The sequence below is a fragment of the Martes martes genome (genome assembly GCF_963455335.1).
Source record: "Martes martes genome assembly, chromosome: 16".
Taxonomy (NCBI): Eukaryota; Metazoa; Chordata; class Mammalia; order Carnivora; family Mustelidae; genus Martes; species Martes martes.
The window spans coordinates 28,676,451-28,690,384 of record NC_137904.1 but is presented as its reverse complement, the minus strand read 5'-3'; the positions used below and the strand labels follow the sequence as shown (position 1 = coordinate 28,690,384).

The 13,934-nt window shown below is 38.5% G+C and overlaps 1 protein-coding gene across 1 annotated transcript in view; it reads left to right on the top strand.

Moving 5' to 3' along the window:
- Positions 1 to 13,934, top strand: part of TADA2A (transcriptional adaptor 2A) — a 52,772-nt gene that overhangs the window by 3,795 nt on the left and 35,043 nt on the right. Inside the window, exons 3-4 of the mRNA XM_080826412.1 lie at positions 7,082 to 7,188; positions 8,501 to 8,560. Coding sequence (XP_080682538.1) covers positions 7,082 to 7,188; positions 8,501 to 8,560 — 167 coding nt within the window. The remainder of the gene's footprint in view (positions 1 to 7,081; positions 7,189 to 8,500; positions 8,561 to 13,934) is intronic.

Below are 13,934 nucleotides of genomic sequence, written 5' to 3'. Positions count from 1 at the left end.
AAGAATATCAAATCAAAATAAAATTAACCAGTACTTAATTGATTGCCCACTAAACACATGACACAAACATATAACCCTAGGTCTTGTAAGAAAACTATGCTCAGGCATAATATGATTAACCTACAGTTTAAGAAAGCAGTTGGATTTCTCTTTAGAACCAATAACATATTTTAGATGCCTTGATAAAAAATTAAGTCAGTGGTAGAACAAAAGACATGCTTCTCTACCCCTTCCCTTTTAGGGGGAATTTGTGCTCTAAGAGGGAACCGCAGTATTATAATAATAATGCAGAAAATTATGCTGTGTGTGTGAAATAAATTCAGGCAGCCATAGCTATGGAGAAAAAAATACACTGCCTTTTTTTTGTTTCTGATGATAAGAGATTTGGCAGGAATATAAATTCTATTGTTAGATGTTAGTAGTGTTGCAATGAGAAGAAACAGAAAGCCACTTTTTAGGGTATTGTTTCCTTTTCAGCAATTTTCTTGAAGAACCTCATATTTACTCTCTTATCATACCTATCTATACAAAGTTAGGACAGAATGAAGTCTTCAAAACATCTAGTTCAAATCTCTCATTTTACACATGGAGAAAACCTAAACGAATTTTTCTGATGCTAAAAATGTAAACTGAAACCACTCCTATTCCCTTTTTTAAAATACCAAAAAAAAATAAATTATTTTTAAACTTTTTATTTGGAAATAATTTCAAATTTACAAGAAAGTTGGAAGAATAAGAATCATACAAAAAATCCCCATAGGCCCTTTGTTAACTTCTTACTCCATTTGTGTGTTTTGTTTCTCTGTAAATATATATACTGTATATAATACATATTTATATATTCTTTTATGTGTAAGTAGATGTGGATAACCCCCCTTTTTTTCCCCAGAATCTTTTAATGGTAAGGGACATATATCATGGCCCTTTACCCCTAAGCATTATAGTGTTTATTTCCTGAGAGTAGGGATATTCTATTTTTTAACTTCAGTAGGGTTACCAACTAGTAAATTTAACATCCATGAAATAGTTTTAGCCGATCTGCCATCTAGTTCATTCAGTTTTGTAAGCTGACTCAACAATGTTCTTTATGGTGTTTTTTTTTTTTTTTTAAGATTTTATTTATTTATTTGACAGACAGAGATCACAAGTAGGCAGAGAGGCAGGTAGAGAGAGAGAGAAGAGGAAGCAGGCTCCCTGCAGAGCAGACAGCCCAATGTGGGGCTCGATCCCAGGACCCTGGGATGGTGACCTGAGCCAAAGGCAGAGGCTTTAACCCACTGAGCCACCCAGGCGCCCCCCTTTATGGTGTTTTTTTCCTCTTAATACAGGACACAGTCAGGAGTCAGGTCTTACCTTAAGTTCCTGTGTTTCTTTAGTCTCCTTTTTTTTTTTTTAAGATTTTATTTATTTATTTATTTATTTGAGAGAGAGAGAGAGCGAGCGCACGAGAAGAGAGAAGGTCAGAAGGAGAAGCAGACACCCTGCAGAGCTGGGAGCCTGATGCAGGACGACTTGAGCCGAAGGCAGCGGCTTTAAACCAACTGAGCCACCCAGGCGCCCTCTTTAGCCTCCTTTAAACTGAAACATTTCCACAGCCTTTGTCTTTAGTGACATTCACACTTTGGAAGAAGACAGGCTCTTCCTCTCTCCCCCTTTTTTAAATTGAGGTTTCTTGTTTTTTTGTTGTTTTATTGAGGTTTGTTTGGTCTTGTTCTACACCTCGTTGGTGATAATCATTTTGAAAACCCAGTTACAGTGTCTCTTTGAGTTCTTCACTGTATAATTTGTATTTTTCCCTTGGGTATAATAACCCATAAGGATACACTTTCAGGCCATAAAGTATCGCATTCCTCATCAAAATTTCTCCCTGGATTTAATATCCATTATGATTTTTCCTTAATCTAATCTTTACTGTCATGCAAAATGATTTTTTTTCAAATCCAGCACTTTCCACATTTGCTGCTTAGCACTTACAGAATTACATATGTTATACAGCTATATGTATTACGTGTAATATATATAATACATATTATATAATTTCTTGATTATATAATCAAGAGACCTGTCTCCCTTATTTCATTGATGTATTTATTGTAAGCGTGGACATGCGAATTCCTATTTTTTCAAGGGTTTATAATTCATTATCATACTTATTTTGGTTCTCAGATTGTTCCAGTTTGACCTCTGTATCTCCTTTATTCTGGCTCCTATGTCCTTAATAACACCCATCACTTTTTTGAGCATCTCCTTACCTTTTGGCCACATGTTCTGGGTGCATCTCTTATCTTCCTTGCCCCAGCCCTGAAATCAGCCACCCCCCTGAGGAGCCCTGGTTCCTTTTTTTTTTTTTTTTTAGATTTTTATTTATTTGACAGAGAGAGCACACAAATAGGGGATAGGGGGAGCTGCAGGCAGAGGGAGAGGGAGAAGCAGGCTCCCTGCTGAGTAGAGAGTCTGATGCAGGGCTCAGTCCTAGGACCCCGGGATCACCAAGCAAGCCAAAGTCAGATGCTTACCCAACTGAGGCATCCAGGCGCCCTGCCCTGGTTCATTTTCATGAGGACTGATATTAGAGACCAAGATCTGGTCGTTGCTACTAGCTTGTTTTGTAACTTGGCTCTTAGACCTACAGAGCTGTGAAATATCTGTGATATATGCTATGTGCATATACACTAACATACATACATATTTACCCATACATACACTTTTAAGAAATTGTGAGTTCCCATTGATAACTCCAGTTCATCTTCATAAGCTTTTTTCTTGTTTTGCCCCATTCCTTATTTGTGTGTCTTTTCCTTGGTGAGAACCTTGGCACCCAACATCAGCACAGTCTTCTAATACATCCAAAATTGTGTCAGAGTTGCTTTTCACATACCACTACATGAAACAGACCTCCTTCAACAAGTTCAGGATTTGTTAGCATCATCGAAGACTGAAGTTATATTGTTAAATGTCCATAAGCTGTTTAGATTTTTTTTTCCTTTTTAGTGTGGTTATAGTATTCTTTTGAAATACTCTTAGGTTCATCTGTTCATACTGCTTTCAGTTTTCCCTTTCTATATTTACTAATTCAATTTTTTAAATTCAAGGAACATAACTACACTTCCAAAAGCCAAAACTGTAGCAAAATATATATTTGGAGAATTGTTACTCCTTCCTATGTCTCTTTCACTCCATTCCATTCCCTCTCCCCCAAACCATTCCCTCTCCCCCAAACAATCCAACTTCATTGTTCTCTAGTTTAACTGTCCTGTATTTCTTTTTGCAAAGATAATCGGACACACATGTTTGGGGTTTTTTCCCCCATTTTGTACAGGAAAGATAGCATGCTATGTGTGCTTTTTTTTGAAAAAAAATTTTTTTTTCACTTAATAGAATCTTCTGGAAATACTGTTTTAGTTTGTAAAGGTTGTTCTCATTCCTTTTTTTTTTTTTTTTTTTTTAAATAATTGCGTAGTACTCCATTGTGGGGGTACGCCATAGTTTGTTCAACTACCCTCCAGGGCTTAAATATATCTAGGTAGTCTTTTTTAATGCCAGATAATATTCTAATGCATTCCCATCAGCAGTATATGAGAATGCCTGTTTCTCTACATTCTTACTAAAAAAGTATTATTAAGACTTGGAGTTTTTGCCAGTCTGATGGGTGAGAAGTTATATCTCTGTATAACTCTTATGAGTGAAGTTGAGTGTCTTTTCATATGTTTAAGGGCCATTTTTTTGTCTTTCTCTTTTTTTCTAATTATCTCTTCATTTCTTTTGCAATAGGATTTTTGTTCCTTTTTTCTCCCCTCAGTTTTTAAGTTTTTATCATTGTATATTGGGAACTTTAGCCCTTTATCTGTAATGTGCTTTCAAATATTTTCTTATAGCTTATTTGCCCTTTTATCTTGCATATGGTGTTTTTTGCCAAGGAAGTTTTTTGTGTTGTGTAATCAAATTTATTAATTTTTCATTGCCTTTAGATTTTGAATGATGATTTTTTAAAAAGCCTTTCCTTACTCTTAGGTTATAGAAGAGTTCTAGAATATCTTTGTGAAGGATAATTTGGCTGTGTGTATCAATATGTATGTTCAACAGTTCTAGTTCTAGAAAAATACATATTCTAAGGAACACAACAGCATTTTTCATAATAGTGAAAAATTAGAAACAACATAAAAGCCCACCAGTAGAAAACAGATTTGATTAGTTGTTCTCAACCATACAAGACCCCATGTTTTCCTTTTATAATATTTTTAGAGCCCATTTACTCTTTGGAAATAAAATGCCTAGATAATATAACACATCTATGCCTGTGATGTCAGAGAAACAGAAATAATAATGCCCTAACTATAATACAAAGGATAAACAAAAGAGAATAATGAACTAATGTAATTTATTATAAAGTAATATGTATCTCAATATGTTTAGACACGATTTCAGTAGAAGACATAATGACTTAAGTAGTCAGATGCTTGCACCCATATGTTGAATCACTGTGAATCTTACAACTACAAAAGTACAGTGATTCATGTGTGTTGTATTGGTGACTCAGAAATCCCACAAGCTTGAATAACTCTTGGTAAAGTTCTGAACAAAACAAGATATAATCTCCTGTGGAAGTAGATGCAGTTGCCTTCCTGGAAAATTCAATATATATTAAAACTGTCAAAAACATTTTGTTTTGGGGCACCTGGGTGGCTCAGTGGGTTAAAGCCGCTGCCTTCGGCTCAGGTCATGATCCCAGGGTCCTGGGATCGAGCCCCGCATCGGGCTCTCTGCTCAACAGGGAGCCTGCTTCCTCCCTTCTCTCTCTGCCTGCCTCTCTGCCTACTTGTGATCTGTCTGTCAAATAAATAAATTAAAAAAAAAAAAAAAAAAAAAAAAAATATTTAAAAACATTTTGTTTTATAGGTAACATGGAATTGGGTTCTAGGTCATGTAATTATGAACAGGTTTCTCACCAACTTTGAATGTCTGGTAGGATATTTGAAAGTTGTACAGGACATGGGTTACTTCTTTGTTATGTAGGAATGTCTTTTTTTTTTTTTTTAAGATTTTATTTATTTATTTGACAGCACAAATAGGCAGAGAGGCAGGCAGAGAAAGAGGGGGAAGCGGGCTCCCCACTGAGCAGAGAGCCCAATGCGGGGCTGGATCCCAGGACCCTGAGATCATGACCTGAGCCGAAGGCAGAGGCTTTAACCCACTGAGCCACCCAGGCTCCCCATTGTGTAGGAATGTCTTGAGCCATGTAGGGCATCTAGCATCCCTGGTCCTCACCTACCAGTACTACTGCTAAATGCCAGTAGTACTCTCTAGTACTTGTGGCAACAAAAAAAGCATTTCCTCAGATTTCCAAAATGCCTTCCTAGGGGACAGTCGAAAACTATTAGGTTAGCTGATGGGTACAATGGAATATTATTCATACATTAAAAGGAACAAGGAAGATGTACACGTAAGGTCATGAAGGATATTGACAGTATATCATCAAGTGAAAAAGCCTACAAAACATCGTGTATAGTATCACTTTTGTTAAAATATATACACACGCATCCATTGAAGAAAGGCTGGAACTCAAAACATTAATAAGGATGACTTTATGCTTTTGTTGTCTAAAAGTTTTAAAACTATAAATTGGGTTACTTTTTTTTTTTTTTTAAAGATTTTATTTATTTATTTGACACACAGATCACAAGTAGGCAGAGAGGCAGGCAGAGAGAGAGGAGGAAGCAGGCTCCCTGCTGAGCAGAGAGCCCGATGTGGGGCTTGATCCCAGGACGCTGGGATCATGACCTGAGCCAAAGGCAGCGGCTTTAACCCACTGAGCCACCCAGGTGCCCCTAAATTGGGTTACTTTTACAAAATAATTAGTTCTTGATGTAAGGGTTTAAAAGCTCTTTGCTTTGGTCAGTGATGGATTTTTTTTCCTTGAGGAAAGAAAAACAGGTTATATCATTAAAAGGATGTAAGGAAGAAGGTAATTTGGTAAAAATTGTCATCTGGCATTTAATTTAAAACAACATTGTTCTTCCATGTTAAAATTTAAAATGGGAGAAGCGGGGTAGTTGCTGTTCTATATACTTATTTTGAAGCTATTGCCAGGATTATGTTTCTTTCCCCTGTTGTCTTCCTCCAGGTCTTCATTTAGAAACAAATGAAAAGAAATTTTTAAAAAAGGAAACAAATGAAAAGAACAATAATCATCACTTGAAGGAGGGAAAGGTGCCTTGAAGAGTGTTTCTTGGGCTTTAGGAAGGAAAGTGCTATTACAGAATGTGAGAAATCCTGCCTCAGGCCAAGCAGATTAAATTTTCATCTACCTTCAAAGCCTGTGTTTTCTAAGACTCCTGCTGTTCAGGAGCCTAACTCCTCCTGAGCAACTTCTCTAAGTTGCCTTGGCTCTAGAGAGGCAGAGTTTAGGGCAACCAGGGACACACAGTATCTGCTTTTTTTTTTTTTTTTTCTTAATCACTTTAGACAATTTAGATTTTACTTCTTGCCTTAAAATTTTCGAGACAATACAATAACAATCATTGAAACTATAGGAAGGTGAGCTAAACTCTCTACTTACCAGGAGAGAAAGGGAGCTTTCCTGGGTTTAAGTCTCAACTCAGATATATAGTAGTATATTGCAAACAGATACTTAAAGGAGTTTTTCACCCCAACTTTTTATTATGAAAATTTGCAAACTTACAGAAAAGTCAAAAGAACAGTACAGTTGGCCACTACCTACATTCAACAATCATTAACATTTGTCACATTTGCTTTACCTAAAAATATATGTGTGTGTTGTGTAAGTATGTGACATTTTCTCTCCTGGAAAAATAACTAGGAGGGAAAGCTTATGTTTGTAAATTTCTCTGCAGGGGTCCTATCTACCTAAATGCCGTTTATAGTAGTAGATCCTACTATAGGAAGGAACAAAGCTGCCTTGAAAGAAAAAGAAACGTAATTTTTGTTTTTTCTTATTTAGAATGAGCTCATCTTGTCTCCAAGACAAGCTGTCTTCTGCAGAGCTCACCACCTATGTAGTTATTTGCAGATTTTCACCTTCTTACCCTTTGGTAATCATAACATGTTTTTCTTTCTGTTCTAGATGATCCCTCTGATAAGCCACCTTGCCGAGGCTGCTCCTCCTACCTCATGGAGCCTTATATCAAGTGTGCTGAATGTGGGCCGCCTCCTTTTTTCCTGTGCTTACAGGTAACTTTTCCATTACACAGTTCACCAGTGAAAAGTTGGGGAACAGAGCAGTTAGATGACATAGACTGTTGAATATTCTACATCTCTATACCAGCTTAATGCTCAACATTGCTTTTACCACGAGATTTAAAGTATTGAGACCAAAGGGACTGCTGGTTGTCTCAGTTGGTTGGGTGTCTGCCTTTGGTTTGGGTCATGATCTCAGAACCCTGGGATTGAGCCCTACATAAGGCTCCCTGCTCAGCGAGCAGCCTGCTTCTCCCTCTCCCACTCCCCCTGCTTGTGCTCTCTCACTCTCTGTCAAATAAATAAATAAAAACCTTTTTAAAAAATAAAAATAAAGTATTGGGACTCCGGGAAACAGAATTGGAGGATTATTCCTTTTGATAGCACCAATGACACTGTTATTGAAGAGTGATCTTTGGGCAGGTGACAAGGGAACAAGTCATTCTGTGGATGATGATAGTAATAATACTAATTACAAGTGCTAACTTTGTTGTCGAGCACTCTTTTGAGTAATTTGCGTAAATTAACCTTTAGTTCATCACTATAACCCTATGAAGTAGGTATGATTAGCATCCCCATTTTATAGAGAAAACTCAGGCAAAGAGTTTAAGTAATTTGCTCAAGGTCACAGAGCAAATACCATATTTTATTGGATCCAAGATGCTATTGATTATAAGAAGCATCCCAGTTTTAGAAATGATAAATGGCTGATGGAAATTGTAATATCCTTTGTATTATAAGATGAATCCTCATTTTAGAGTTTATAAAATATGAAAAAATATATGTCTTAGATTTGCCTAAATACTTTAAGTTTGGAACCAGGTTTCAAATTTACTCTTAGTCTGATTCCAGAGCTTATGCTCTTTTTTTTTTTTTTAAGATTTTATTTATTTATTTGACAGAGATCACAAGTAGGCAGAGAAGCAGGCAGGGAGAGAGGAGGAAGCAGGCTCCCCATCGAGCAGAGAGCCGAATGTGGGGCTCGATCCCAGGACCCTGGGATCACGACCCGAGCTGAAGGCAGAGGCTTTAACCCACTGAGCCACCCAGGCGCCCCAAGGCTTATGCTCTTATCAAAAGAGATATCCTAGGAAAAAGTCAGTTTTTCAGATTATTTTTTCCTCTGTGAGGGCCACTGAAGAGCTGTGATCAGGTATGTAACCATCCTCTTGTGGCTGCAGACAAGATTAAATGAATTCTTAAAAACTCATCCTAAGAGTAGAGTACCTCCAAACCATCTTTCATCCTATAAGAAAGCGTTTCAGAAAGTAGCTTTTTGGTAACTTACTTTTCCTTTCTTTTCCAGTGTTTCACTCGAGGATTTGAGTACAAGAAACATCAAAGTGATCACACTTACGAGATCATGGTAATGGTGAAGTTGCAGGGAATTTCCATTCATTTGTCAAGTATTGTATTGGGAATATCTTTTTCTTCATCTCCAAGTATCTCCTTCCCTTTTCTTTCTTCCTCTTCTGAATTAGGTAATCAGTTCCTAGTAAGTGTTTTAGGGTTTTATGGACCTACTAAGTCATTAAGTCCAAAAATGATTTTATATACTCAGATTTTTATTTCAAACTCAGAAGGAATTTGAAAGTACTTATTGAGGGGTGCCTGGCTGGTTCAGTCAGTAGAGTATGTGATTCTTGACTTTGGGGTTGTGAGTTCAATCCCCATGTTGGGGGTAGAGTTTCCTTTAAAAAAATTTAAAGGTTAAAAAAAAAGTACTTGTTGAAATTTACTGATATAATGATAAGAGGTACACTGCATTTTAGGTTCACTGATAAACATAGAGTAAATGTGTTGTTGCTGTGTTTTGGCTAATGATATTATTATGTGGTTCATGTGGGCAATGGTGAAGTTTACATCTGGCACTCCCTCCTCCTGCTTTGGGGAAATTAGTTACCCTCTGAGGGTGAAGTTATAAAATGACATTGAGTGAAGGATATGACAGACTGGCTTATAGGCCAGAATAAGACTTGACTGGAACCTGACTGATTGTACTGCCGCCTCTAAAGAAGGAATGAGAGGCAGGTGTTGGTAGTAGCCCTTCCAAGCTCTAGTCAGAGGAATGGGCACTTTATTTATTTATTTAAAGATTTTATTTATTTGAGAGAGTGAGAGAGACCAGGAGGAGAGGCAGGGGAGAGGCGGGTGGGGAAAGGGAGAAGCAGGATCCCCATCGAGCAGGGAGCCCAATGTGGGACTCCCAGGACCCTGAGACCATGACCTGAGCCAAAGGCAGACGCTTAACTGACTGAGCCACCCAGACATCCCGAATGGGCACTTTAATAAGCCAAAATGAATATCTGGTCTGCTTGGCAGGTGTATATATCTTCTTAAAAGATAGTTTTGGGGGCGCCTGGGTGGCTCAGTGGGTTAAGCCTCTGCCTTCGGCTTGGGTCATGATCTCAGGGTCCTGGGATTGAGCCCCGAGTCAGGCTCTCTGCTCAGCGGGGAGCCTGCTTTACCCTCTCTCTGCCTGTCTCTTCTGCCTACTTGTGATCTCTGTCTGTCAAATAAATAAATAAAATCTTTAAAAAAAAAAAAAAAGATAGTTTTGTCGGTTACAGAAAATAATAAGGCACCAAGTAATTTTCTTACATTTGGCCTCCCATTCAGTTTGTTTTTTGTTTTTTGTTTTTTCAGGAAAAAATACTGGCTGGGCATTTTAACAGTAATAATTTCACATTGTGAATTAATCCACTTATACTTGTGTTAGTTTTCTGTTGCTCCCATAACAAATTATCAAAAATTAAGTAGCGTAAGATTACACAGATTTATCGTCTCACAATTCTGTAGGTCAGAAGACCATTAGGCTTACCTGCTTTGCTGCAGGTCCCATAATGTCAAAAATGAAGGTGTTGCCTGCCTGGGCTTTTATCTAGAGGTCCTGGGAGAGAGTCTGATTCCAGTCTGCTTCTGTTCTCATTCAGGTTGTTGACAGAATTCCCTACCTTGAAGTTGTAGGACTGATGCCACTCTTCCTTTATTGGCTGATGGCCAGGGCTTGCTCTCAACCTCTAGAGACCTCCTTTCTTCATCCTTAAAGCTAGCAGGGATCAGGAGTTCTTGAGGGTGATTGACGAAAAATGCCTGGAGTCTTTCTGATCTCTCCTGCTTCCTTTGTGCTGAATCTCCTGCCTCCTTTCCTCTTCCTTACTTTTTCAAAGACTATTCATTGATTTGATAGAGCACAAGCAGGGGAGCGGCGGGCAGAGTGAGAGGGAGAAGCAGGCTCCCTGCTGAGGCTTGATCCCAGGACCCAGAGACCACAACCTGAGCCAAAGGCAGACACTTAACTGACTGAGCTATTCAAGTGCCCCCTTTCTTCTTTAAAGGAAATTTTATTGGAGTCCCTGGGTGGCTCAGTTGGTTAAGTGTCTGCTTGTGGCTCGGGTCATGATCCCAGGGTCCTGGGATCAAGCCCTGCATCAGGCTGTCAGCTCAGTGGGAAGCCTGCTTCTCCCTCTCCCTCTGCATACCACTCTGCCTACTTGTGCTCTCTCTCTCTCTGTGTCAAATAAATAAATAATCTTTTAAAAAGTAAAGGAGATTTTATTTAAGTAATCTCTACACCCAGCATGGGGCTCAAACTCATGACTCTGAGATCAAGAGTCACATGTTTTTCTGACTAAGCCAGCCAAATTCCCCTCTCTTACCTCCCTTTTCTACTTTTAAAGCCTTGTGTAATTTTATTGGACCCACCCAAATTAATCTAGGCTGCTATCCCTGTTTTAAGATCAGCTGATTAGTGCCTTATCCCATCAGCAGCGTCCCCTCACAGTAATATCTAGTTACTATTTGATCGAATAATCAGGGGACAGGAATCTTGGAGTTAGAGGGGTGCATCTTTGAAATTCTGCCTACCACAGTGCCATAATATGTCTACTTCAGTCTGTTAGAAGTTTAGAAAGGGTGAATTAGCATCTCTGAGCCTGATTATTTGTGGGGTCCTGTTTAAGATGAGTTTCTGGGCCTATAATGCTGAGTCAGATCGTGGTCCATAATTAAAGAAAATGCTCCTTAGAGTTCTTGGCAACCAATGACTAGCCTTCCCCTCCTTCTCTCTAAACACCTTCAGTCTTAAAGTTTCTCCACTAATTATAAGATTTGGAATAAGATTTTTTTATATTAGACTTTGTTTTAGAGAGCAGTTATAGGTTTGCAGCAGAATTGAGTAGAAAGTCAAATTTCCCATATATCTCCTGCTCCAACTCATGTATAGTCTCTCCCATTAACAACATCCCTCATGAGAGTGGTACATTTGTTACAACTGATGAACCTGCATTGACACCTCATTATCATCCAGAGTCCCCATTTACATCAGAATTTACTCTTGGTGTTGTATATTCTATAGGTTTATACAAATATATAATGTCATGTATCCACCATTATAGTATCCTACAGAATAGTTTCATGGCCCTAAAAATCCTCTGTGCCTTGCCTGTTCATCCATCCCCCCGCCCCCCACCTTCTGGCAACCACTGATCTTTTTACAGTCTCCATAGTTTTGCTTTTCCCAGAATGTCATATAATTGGAGTCATACAGTATGTAGTCTTTTCAGATTGGCTTCTTTCACTTGGTAATACTTATTAAAGTTTCCTCCATGTCTTTTCATGGCTTGATCAATCATTTCTTTTAGCACTAATTAATATTCCATTATTTGGACATATCACAGTTTATATTTATCCATCCACCTACTGAAAGACATCTTTCTTGGTTGGCTCCCAAGTTTTGGGAATTAAGAATAAAGCTGTTACAAGCATCCATGTGCAGGTTTTTCTGTTTTCAGCTCCTTTGGGTAAAAACTAAGGAGTCCAATAGCTGATCACATGGTAAGATTGTTTAGTTCTGCAAGAAACTGCCAAACTTGTCTTCCAAAGTGGCTATACCACTTTGCATTCCCACCAGCAACAAATGAGAGCTCATTTATTTATTTATTTATTTATATTTTTATTTTTTTAATAAACATATAATGTGTTTTTATCCGCAGGGGTACAGGTCCGTGACTCGCCAGGTTTACACATTTCACAGCACTCATCATAGCACATACCCTCCCCAATGTCCATATCCCCACCACCCTCTCCCATCCCCACTCCCCCCAACAACCCTCAGTCTGTTTTTTGAGACAAATGAGAGTTCTTGTTGCTCCACGTCTTTACAGCATTGAGATCAGTGTTCTGCATTTTGGCCATTGTAATAGGCATGTAGTGGCATCTCTTCATTTTGATTGACATTTCTCTGTTAGGATGTGAAATATCTTTTCATATTAATATTTTTTTTCTCTTTTGTCAATTATAAATGAATAAAGGGTTGGGGAAATGTGGTCAAATTATGTATGACTTTGAGTTCATTTCACCAACATATCAGATCTTCAGAAAACTGAAGATTCTTCCCAAATTCACACAAAAATGCTTAGAACCAGAACACAAATTTTTTTCCTTTGAATTGTTTTCACAATTCCTTAGGCTGATTCAGTATAGGCTGGGTAGGTTGATGGTTAGCCACTATAGGAAAACTGTGCTCTCTCTAGCAGTTCTGGGCACCATGCCTTCCGCATAATCCTGAAGGCACTAAGTTTCACTCCAAGGCCAATTAAGTCTTCTGATTACATCATCTTTTTCTCACATATTCAACACCCATATGAGCATATTTCAGAATTCTGTCCTTTGGGGAGTTTTTGGAGGTTACTAATACCCTCTTTTTTCCTGCCAATCTTATCTATTCCCAGATAAGGAAAAGAAGAATCCTTCCTTCTGTAGGAATGATGACCAAATTTTGGCTTTCTATACATGAAGCCACTAGAAACTTGATTTTTCTTTTTTTCTCTTTTTTTGCATATGAAGCCACAGAAACCTTTAAATGGTTTTTTGTACTTTTGTCATCTCACAGTGCTGTATTTTTGGAAGTTACTCATGCTGTGGTGGGTGGTGCATTAATCAAGAATTCTTGAGTTCTGTGCCTTTTTTTGTCTTATAATTCTTAGAACCTTGAACAAGTCAAGGCACCTCTTTCTGCCACACCCTTTATACCAGTGATTTTAAACTTTAGTGCCTAAGAATCACCTGGGAGCTTCTTAAAACTGTAGATTCCTAGTCCTTGCTCTTAGAGATTCTGGTTAGTAAGGCTGAGATTGGGTCCAGGAATTGAACAACACTGATTCAGCTTTAAGAAAAACTCCCTTATGCCCATTTATTTTTTGGTGTAGAAAGTCTTTCTTTCTTTCTTTCTTTTTTTAATATTTTATTTATTTATTTGAGAGAGAGACAGTGAGAGAGAGCATGAGCGAGAAGGTCAGAGGGAGAAGCAGACTCCCGTGGAGCCGGGAGCCCGATGCGGGACTCGATCCTGTGACTCCAGGATCATGACCTGAGCTGAAGGCAGTCGCCCAACCAACTGAGCCACCCAGGCGCCCTCTTTTTTTTTTTTTTTTTTAAGATTTTATTTATTTGTTTAACAGACAGAGATCACACGTAGGCAGAGAGGCAGGCAGAGAGAGAGTAGGAAGCAGGCCCCCCGCTGAGCAGAGAGCCTGACACAGGGCTCCATCCCAGGACCCCGGGATCATGACCTGAGCCAAAGGCAGAGGCTTTTACCCACTGAGCCATCCAGGTGCCCTTGTAGAAGGTCTTTCTTTTTTACCTCACAGTAAAGTTGGTGAGGACTAATTAATTTCCCGAAGTACAGTTTTAGAGATAACATAGGCTTTTCAACTATGAGTTTTTATATTATTTGTATT